Source organism: Platalea leucorodia (assembly GCF_965183815.1).
Source record: "Platalea leucorodia genome assembly, chromosome: 7".
NCBI lineage: Eukaryota > Metazoa > Chordata > Aves > Pelecaniformes > Threskiornithidae > Platalea > Platalea leucorodia.
Window position 1 is genome coordinate 25,462,305 of NC_138829.1, and position 9,743 is coordinate 25,472,047.

A 9,743-nucleotide genomic window follows, 5' to 3' on the forward strand; every position below is an offset into this window, starting at 1 on the left:
ATCTATGGCACTGATGATTATGCCATAGCTCTGAGGCAGCTGCAAGGACAAACAGGCCTGCTAGGTTAGTAGCACGCTGTGTACACTGGTTCCCTGATATTCTTTCTGTAGATGTTAGAAAGAAGAAGCCCCTGTGGGGGGGTCCAGAATTGTCTCAATGCCTCACAGTTGTTTGTGGCCACATTCCCCAACCCAAAGCCATACAAAGGGGACTTCTAATAATTATGGATGCTTCTGCTTTAATCTGCTTCATGGAGATACATCAGATAGAAGAAACATAGTCAGAAGTAGCTGCAAGCTTTCCAGCCCAGGCGTAGCTCCTGTAAGTCATCCAGGCTACTTCCAGGTCCTCTGTCCTGCTGGCACTGAAGTTCTACTCAAGCTGTAGCTGTTGTCCTCTTTGACACTCCAGCTTACTTGATTTAATGAGTAGAACGGCTTCAAGCTCGCAGCTCTGCAGGAGTATCTGGCTGCCGGGATGGGTGGCTTACTTTGAATGCCTCTAACTCCAGGAGATCTTTGTTTATTCTGGTTATTGTGGGATATGGAGTCATGTCCACTTTGAATCTGCAAAAGGAAAAGAATTTGTGAGGTATTAGAGTTGGACAGGCAGTGCAGCAGTGAGCAGAAGGGCAGAGCAGTGTGCTGTGCCTGCCCAGTATCTCACAGGCTGGGGTACATTTGCATTAAGAGAAAAGGTTCATCCGTGTAGGTTTAAAAACAAATGCTAGAGGAAAGGTTAGTTAGTTCTTCCATCTTCAGTAGGCTTTTACATAGTGTGCAGCACAGGGTAAGAAGGCACTATGCTTTTCCTGGGAATCATGCAGCCACTACTCGCATAGGTTTAAGGCGTTCAACAAATATAGTCAGATTAATCTTTTCCCCCCTGTGCAGTGTAAATATAGGGCAAACAGGGAGAGAGGACGTGGAGTGTGGGCAACCTTAGCTTTTCTAAGGGCATAGATCGTTTTCTCCAGGGGCCTCTGAGAAGAGAGCACAGCTCCTTATTTCAAAGAGCTTCCAAAAGAGACAGTATTTATGACATAGGAAAACTCATGCAGAGAAGGAATCTGTAACTGGATAGGGCAGGAAGGAGGGATGCTTTCCTAACAGGCGCAAGGAGCAGCAGAAGGTAAGCTCTGACAGCCCAGCACAAGGAGTAGGTGCCCTTGAGGAGCGCCTCAAGCTTAGCCTTAATTACCTTTCCGCATTGGCAACTTGAGGCACCAAGCACAGATCAGCCATGGAAACCTGCAAATGTAGCAGAGAAAAGGGGTCAGAGTAACTCAGAGCCTGTCCCATCATGCTTCACCGTGGTGGCAGGCTTTGAGAGCAGGATAGAAATTATTTTATCAGTCAGTACAGAGGAGTTGTCACAACAATCTCATTCTTTAATCCAGCATTAATAATACGACAATGGTACAAGGGAAAGGAACTTCATAGCAGTCACTAGTAGAAGAAGCCATCGGCCTTTAGGGACCTTCATATCTACCAGCTGATCATGACGACCTCAAGGACACAGTGCTTCTGTGGCAGCTGCCTCCGAGCAAACAAGTCTGCTGGCAAGCTGCAGAGGGAGGTGATGGAGGGAGGGGGGAGTTTGCATGGCTGGGAAAAGATGAGTAAATTTTGCTCGTTTGCATTGCAGGAGTACCAAGCAGCTCCTGCCAATGTCAAGACCTGATATGTGATAGGGCGTTTGCACACAGGCTCAGGAACTCGCAATCTGAAAAGAAGGCTCAAGGACAATACAGCTAGCTGCCTGTCTGCACAGAGGCAACTGCCCTCACCCCACTCCCCAGGCCACAAACTCCTGGGTGCCTTTCAGAGCACGCATTATTCTCCAGCCTAAGATCTCATAACTAGCCTTTCCCCACCAAGGGCTCCAATTCCATAAGGCTCCTATTAGACAATCCTCTGCATCACAGGATATTGCCGGAGCTTTCCTTTTTTTCTCAGGCTTTAATAGGAAAAATACAATTGCCTCCCAAACAGGACTACTAAATGGAAGAGGCCTGAGTGGCCTCCAGCTTGGTAAGGGTCAGAACAGCCTGTATATGAGCTCTCTGAAATCTGTCCATGTTAAAACTGGACAAACAGAGCAGAAAAATACAATGCAACTTGGTTAAAGGTTCCACAGAGCAGAGCTAAGAACTGAACCTGTGTTTCTTGAGCCAAGCTTCTCCCCTATGACAGGATACTTTGAACTCCAAATCTCTTAAAGATGAAATATATATAACCTGTTTCCACATCGTCTACTAGCAGCCAGATCCTAGATACAGCTGCAGAATCTGGCCATCAGCGGGTTATAAGCAGGGACAAGTAAACATCTCTGTAACCATCTGCAACTCAGTAATGGCCTAAGTAGGATCCATGCAGCTGTTCTTATGGTGAAGGTACCGCATCTAACTCCAGGCACGGGATGGGGTTGTGCTGTATCTCCACAACTGATTTCCTTTCCTATTTTATGGAATATAACTGGGGTTTTCAGTTCTCCAATGGTACACAACGCTCTCTCAGATACTTACTTCATCCCCCACACAGTAGCGCCCAGCAGTGTGCTGTAGGATGTGCTCCAGCGCTGTCAAGAGAGGTGGTACACTGGAGTGAGGCATTGGAAACTCATTTGAAAGGGACACCAAAGACATTTTAGACTGGGAATTATGAACAAGGGTGTTTTGACCCTGAGCTGAGTATGAAAAAGGAGCAATTTGGGACAGAACGTAGAAGGAACAGAAACCTTACAATAGAATAGTTATGGGAGTCTTTAGGGTCCTTCAGCTTTTTGAGACCCAGGGTGATTTCAGCTGCTTCAGGCAATGCACCTGAAATACTAAGAGGACAATGTACACATATGTGAGCGGGGAGGGGAAAAATGCAAAGGTTCAGTCAGTTTGCATCTGTCCAGAAGTAAAGATGGGCCTGCCATTCCAGCACATGGGGGAAAGGGTTTTGAGGAAACAAAAAGCACCCTATTTCTCCCAGGGAGGTAAAGAAATACTCTGCAACTTGCTAGATCCTGTGGGAGTTTGCCATCAGGTATCTCTTGTCTGATTACAAAAGCATATAACTGTAGATTGATAGAACTTTAAAGCAAAAGGCACTAGTTTGGGAGCAGCTGGGTGGAAAGGAGAAGTGCTGTCAGCTCTCATGCTTCAGGGTGAATCAACTGCTGTGGTGTACAGGATGGGCCCAGGCTTCCCCTCTTCCATGCGCAGCGGTGGAAGCGCCCTGTGGACAGCATCTTTCCTCCAAGACCCTGGAGAGCTACCAGCCCTAGACAAGGGACTCTGGGCAGGAAGAGCACTGTCTCTGCCAGCAGGGCAGGACCCTAGCACACCAGCCTAGTGAGATCTGTTGTTCTGCTTGAAGAGGGAAATAGGACCCCAGTGGTGCAGCGTTTTGAAAGATCAGCTGAAGCGCTGATCATTTTGGATGTGGGACGCACCTTGAAAGCCAAATGCGATGCAGTTCTGAGCCCATTCCGTTTTTTTCTCCCCCATTTGTTTCAGGACGTTCACGTTCTGCGAAGGCAAGTGATCTGCAGGTTAGGTTGACTGCTGCTGGCTGTATCTTGCCCACTGCCTCATCCAGTGGAGGAGAGGGGAGATGAGGAGTTGCCAAGCCTGAACCCCCAGCCTGAGTTCAGCCTGCTGGGTCAGCCCTGACCTCACCCTCACCAAATCATGCACCCTGCTGTATTTCTTAGGGCTGTCCTTCTGTAAGAGCTGCCAGGGTATCCCTTTGCCTCTGCCCTTTGGGTTGCTCAATTGTCTTCTTCCTAAAACATCCCAGACCCAGCAGTGAAACCATATGGGTTCAGCTGTTTCTGGAAAGAACCCTGGGGTGCTATAGGATTTTCTTTGTAGGAAATACTGTATTGTCTCCATTGGCAGATCAGGCAGAGGCTAAGCAGAGATTTCATGTGCTATCACACAGTCTTAAGGTCTGCCACTCTATTGGCTGGCAACAATTTAAAGAGACTGAGCTTTTCAGAGAGAATAAACTCCTGGAAACCCACCCTGGTTTTCTCATTTGCATGGATATAACAAGGCAATACCTGGAGTGGCTGAATGCCGGAGGCAATGTGATCGGCAATCATTCTGACTTGGGCTCTCTTCTTTGGATCTTGGGGCAGAAGCCTGGGGTTAGGACGGGTGTCTTCTAGGTAATTAATTATAGCTAGCTGTAATGAACAAAGAGATAAGGGGAGGTTATTGGAGAGCCATGGAAAAGTTCACATCCTGAACACCTGGGAAAGGGGAGCTGATCCAAGAGAATACAACAGCTTTTATATGAAGTTTGTGACCAATCCAAGGAACAGAATATCCTCTGTGATGTCTGCTTGGGACCTTGTTGTCATTTAGCCCAGCTGTAATTACAGGCAAACCCTGGCACAGCCATCTAAGTCAGACTGCAAAGTGCTCAGTGAAAGGTGGAGTTACAAACCAAAGCTGAATTGAGCTTAAATCTTTGACAGCAGTTTCCCAGCAGAGGCTATGTGCTATTTTTGTCCCCAAGTGGGATTGTTTATCACAAATGCCACCTCTTTTCCAATGCACAGATGAGAGCTCTGGAGGAAAAGATGGGGCAAAGCCATCCCCTCCAGACTGGGGAGCAGCCTGGAGTGAATGGTTAACAGGGATGTGGCTGGTAACTCACCGACTGAGAAAGGGTGATGCCATCAATTTTCAAGGCTGGGACTTGCTGCATTGGATTCACTGCCTTGAAGTCAGCAGAAGACTGTGGAAACAAACCTGAGATTACTGGAACAAGAGATTCTTTTTCCTTGTTTTCTTCCCCTAGGACCCAGTTACCAATTTTTTTTTTTTTTTTACCTGGCTTTTCCCTCTACCTCAGTACTAATATTTGCAGTAAGTTAGGATGTGCTATTAGCCTACAGCAAGCTCTGGGGCTCAGGGATCACTGCATCCAGGGCCAGACTGCCTTACCTTGTCAATACAAAGCCCAGGATGGGTGGTACTGCAGCAGTGTCACTATTACTGTTCTAGTTCTCCAACTCTGTCTTAGCCCATACTGGCACATCGAGCCAGTTGTACTACTAGGTGCACAACTCCCTGCTATGGCCACCCGAATAAATTCTCAGTGAAGATCTCTTCTGGCAACCCACCCCTTCCTTTGGCAGGCCCTTTGCAGTGCCTTGCTATATCATTTAGCATCTTTTGGACACACGCCCCCTCCACACCCACACTTTCTGGTGCTAATTGAATGAAGTCCAGTCTGTGTTTAAATTGCAGTGCAGTTTCTCTGAAGTCTGTGCACCAGATATGTTCAGTTATATCATGCTAAGCAGGAACAAAAGATCTTCAGCCTTATGAAATTCAGCCACAGATGTTTAAGAGAGGGAAAAAAACCCTTTAGTCTCCTGCAGTCATCTTCTCTCTCTGTCTTGCATGGCAGGGAATACTGGCTGAAAGCAACTATTAATTACAGAGAAGCGGTGAGGAATTCAGTGACTTTGCCTATGAACTTTCTAGTGCTAATTGCAGTTCTCCTAATGACCCCCAAGTTCAGTCCCCCTGGAGAGAGCAATGGTAGCTGTATCCTTACCTGCTGCCCCCCATCCTTCAGGAGGTTCACAGGCACCAGGTCATAGGAAATCCCTTTCAGAGCCAGTGCTAGGGAGAGCAAAGTGTACAGCTTCAGACAGGCACACTGAGACCAGTTTCATTGGTAATGGGCTCAGGGAAACGTTGCCATCTCCATTTGAAAAAAGAATGGCTTTAAAACCAAAAAAGACCCTATCCCTCAAGAAAGGTGGCCTGAGTCCACTGAGAAGATAGTGCTCTGGCAAATGAAGGACAAAAGCACTAAAGATCAGTCCTGGCAAAACCACTGCATTTTTCAAAGTAAGCTTTGCCACTCTTTGCAGCTCAGCCCCTCTGATTTGGCTTATTGAGGGCAGTGGGCCCTGTGCTCAGCTGCAAAACCTTGTTTAAGACTGTCTTAGTACAAGTAGGGACCATTCCCAGCCCTGCTTAGCTCTCAAGACCTGGGCAGACCAGAGGCTGAGGCAATATCTGTGTAAAAAGAGAGTGTAGGGTCCCTCTAGATAACATGGAAGAAACAGCCATCTGCATCATGTTAGCTTTACAAAAGGAGTAATTCCCTCTAACTAGCTGTGGGCTGAGTGAAGCCCTCCTGTCTGTTCCTCTCCCCTCCCCCTGCTCCAGGTAAGCTGTGGTATTCCCTTCCCTCTCACTGTTCCGGGTTCATGTTTGCTGATGTCTCTCTTAATAAGTGACTGATTAATTGAGTAACTGAAGGGGAGAATACTGCAGTAATACCAAGAGAATAAAAGAGAGATCAACACTGGATCTTACCGATTCTCACTCTCCAAGAGCAGGAACTTCGGAAATAGCCATAAAGTATCGGCTGAGAAGAGAAAGAGAGAGAAAGTGGTTACATGGTGGAAACACCAGAGTATTGTAAGGAGAACAATGCATGAACAGAAGGCATTTCAGGAATTGAAAGACAAGGAAGAGCAGCGTTTCCGGGAGAGAGGGCTCCTTTCTGAAAGTGACTGTTCCTGTTTTAGGCGTACAGGTAGTATCACCGTCTTTCATGCTGGCCCTCTGAATGCTTAGTTGCACCTGATGTTTCCAGCACCGCACAAGTGACCTTAAAAGTATCCCCTACAAAGCTTCCCTCTTTTTACTTACCAGATGTTGCTATCTTCTATCGCATCTTAGATTTCTGAAACAAATTCCCCACTGATTGTGCCAAGCACCTGCCCTGAGTATTTGCATGGCATGAAATAGCTCTTCCAGCCACGCAGGGCAGGGCCAGGCCTCTTTCCAAATAAGAAGAGCTTCTGCTGTTTGAGGTGAAGGCCAAGAGGGCAGACAATTCACCTCCACCTGAACTCTAGCACCGAGACAGCTTTCCTGGACATTTCCACCCTGCCCAAGCTCTCACCTTTTCAGACGCCATGGTCAGTGTCTGCAATCTACTCCAGGAAACAGAAACAACCTCTTTGCTTTCCCTTTTAACTCAGCTGGGATGGGGGAAGGCTTCTCTCCTAAAGCCAATGAAAAAAGGACTATGCCCCCAAATCTGTGCCCAGGACGCAAAAACCAGCCAGTCAGGTTCAATGCTGAGCAACTGCAGTCAGCTGCTTCCGCATCCCCATGTGTTGTGCTGCAGCCCCAGCCCTGGTATCAGAACCATTAACCAGCTTTGAGGTTGGAAGCACATTTAGGAAGCATCCTTATTTCCCTAGCTTTTTGACCAGAAATAAACAAGATATCTAGAAAGCCTGTCAGGCTCTCAGCAGTTGCCAATGCAGAAATATAGCCCTCCAGAACAAAACAAGGAAGCTGAAGCCCCATGCAGAATTTCTGTTTCACTAGGGAATGGCTGCCAGCTCCCTGAACAGGGGCTGCCTTTGCAGGGAGGTCCCTTAGGGTCCTCCTGTAGCCCTCCTCCCATCAGTACCAGCCACTGCAGAGGGTTTTCTACGTTGCAGGCCTGGGAGAGGCTGCTACTCTGCTCCCAGGCCAACTTTGTGCAAAATATGAAGCTCGCTTTTTTGTGTTACGGTCTTTTCTTTCCACACGGGAAACTGGTACTCATGCACATCTCTAAATAAACCCGTAATCATGTCTCTCCTTCCTTCCATAGATCCCATGGCATGCCAGGGATCTCTCTGTGTCTCCACCCTCCCAAAACGCATAGAAATGATACCAGAGACTGACAGCAAGGCAGGAAAAGGCAAGGATTTGCTCACTGACACACAATCTGTCAACAGGGAACCCAAGACACCCCCAGGATCTCTGTGCTCCAGTCCTCTTTCTAAACTTGATGCTTCTCTTACAGTTTAGATTGGTTCAAATAACTTTAAATGAGGTATGGATTTGATTAAATTACTCTAGTCAAAGTTTACTGGAGAAGTGGTTTGTTTATAAGTGAGGAGGGAAGTGATGGCAGTACTGGCAACACTTTTGTGGACAAAATATTTACTGATTTTCTTAAATTCTCTGCTTCTGGAATCAGGGTACTAGAAATCTCAGCTACACTTTTTTTCAAATGTCTAGCCTGCTGGGTTACAGGGAAAGAAACAAACTATGACTTCAAAAGGGAAACATAGAGCATTCATAACATACTATTTTTACTTGTTTTTCCTGGGAACATTGCTGCTGATTTTTTGGCTCAGAAATTCATGTCCTTCATCACATCTGTTTCAGACTCCGGCCTCTTAGCTGACAGAGACATTTCTCCTGATCCTCTCTACAGTTCTTTGTCGTTTTTGCAGCCTGCGCTATCACTTGTAACAAACTGTGCTAAGCTAATTGCTTCGCTCTATAATTTCAAGGCCCTGGGGGATTTCACCAAAAATAACATGGAAAACAAGCCATCCCTCAGCTGGGAACTGTGCCTCCAGAGGCTGGGGCCTGGAGTGATCTCTTAAGTTCATGCCGTTTTGTTCCCAGCGGCAGGGCAGATCACAGGCAAAACAATCAGCTAAGTAAAGACTAGAGAGAACCGGAGTGTTTTGTCCTCAGTGGACAGGTCCCAGAGTGACATTATATCTCCTCTTCCTCTGAGGAAGAGCTGAGCATGGGCCAGGGAAGTAGCAGGGAAGAACCGCCTCCGTTTACAGCCCCGTGGGATACAATCCCCGTAAGGTGCAGGTTAGACCAACTGGGAGGATAGCAGGAGGACAACATTTGCTTGATGTCTACTGAGATTTCTGGTTTGGTTCTATTTTAATTTCCAGCATCAGTGGTGCAGTGAGGAAAGTTTGAGCTTAAATCCCAATCCAGAGTAAAAATCTGCGAAACGCATTTCACTGTTTAGGAAGATGGAAGAGACACCCTAAACTTAGTGTATGGAGCTCTCAGGTTCCCAAGCCTGTCCATTTCAGTATGGTCTCCTCTGGATACCACCTCTTTCCAGGCTATATTGGGGATGCACTTGAAAAGGCAAAGTCTTTCACCTGTTTCTAGAGACCCATTGCTCCAAGCAGCCTGCACACACAGACTGACACAGAGCAGCTGCCCACGCGGGACACGGGAGAGAAAACTGCTCCTTGGAGGCTCCTGCGGGGGAAACCTCGGTGCCTGAAAGGCACCGCTTGCATTCTGCCGGGTTAAAATGGAAAGGTATGAGCAGAAGGAACAGGTTTGCTCCTGAACTCTCAGTGTCTCTGCAGCAGGCGTTGGTGTTAACAGCTCACATGGACAAAGGCCACCACAGCTTTGAAAGGCGTTAGTTTTATTTGCCATGGGGGCAAATTCCTTGCTCTCCGCCGAGACAGCGAGGCGGGTGCAGGCCGGGGCAGCAGGGATCTGTTTCACAGCGGCTGCGCACGGGGCGCGGTCCCCTCGGCAACCGCCGTCCGGGCAGTCCGGGGCACCAGCAGCCGATTTAGGCCGCGACCCCATCAGGTGCCGCGGCCGGCGGCAAGGCCAAGCCGAGCGAGGCGGAGAGCCGCCGCCCCGAGCCCCGCTCCCTCCAGCTCCGGCGCCGCCATCGCCCCCCGCTGCCCTCCCGCCCGGCGGGGACGCTCCGCAGGGAGAGCGCGGAGCCGGCACCGCGTACCTTGGCCGCGGCAGAGCTCATCCCGCGCCGCGCCCCTCCGCGGGGGCTGCCGCCTCAGCTCCCTCCCGGCCTCGGGCCGCCGCCGGCCGCAGGGCCGCCCCCTCCCGCCGGGGCCCGGCCGCGGCAGGACTACATCTCCCGGCGTGCCCCGCGCCCCCCCCCCCCCCGACTCCGTCTCC

The 9,743-nt window shown here is 48.8% G+C and overlaps 1 protein-coding gene across 2 annotated transcripts; it reads right to left on the bottom strand.

Moving 5' to 3' along the window:
• Nucleotides 1–204: 204 nt before the first annotated feature.
• GSTZ1 (glutathione S-transferase zeta 1) lies at nucleotides 205–9,685 on the bottom strand. 2 transcript variants are annotated; one of them, XM_082318101.1, is made up of 9 exons: nucleotides 9,565–9,685; nucleotides 6,345–6,396; nucleotides 5,572–5,639; nucleotides 4,663–4,743; nucleotides 4,061–4,186; nucleotides 3,449–3,524; nucleotides 2,529–2,581; nucleotides 1,202–1,251; nucleotides 206–567 (listed from the first exon to the last, which is right to left on the bottom strand). In XM_082318101.1, exons 1-9 carry the CDS (start codon nucleotides 9,583–9,585, stop codon nucleotides 441–443), a joined length of 654 nt encoding a protein of 217 aa, XP_082174227.1. In that variant the 5' UTR covers nucleotides 9,586–9,685; the 3' UTR covers nucleotides 206–440. The 2 variants fall into 2 exon arrangements, with proteins under 2 accessions (XP_082174228.1, XP_082174227.1); XM_082318102.1 differs by lacking the exons at nucleotides 6,345–6,396; nucleotides 9,565–9,685 and having other exon boundaries at nucleotides 205–567; nucleotides 4,663–4,757; nucleotides 5,572–5,626.
• Between the last annotated feature and the right edge of the window lie 58 nt (nucleotides 9,686–9,743).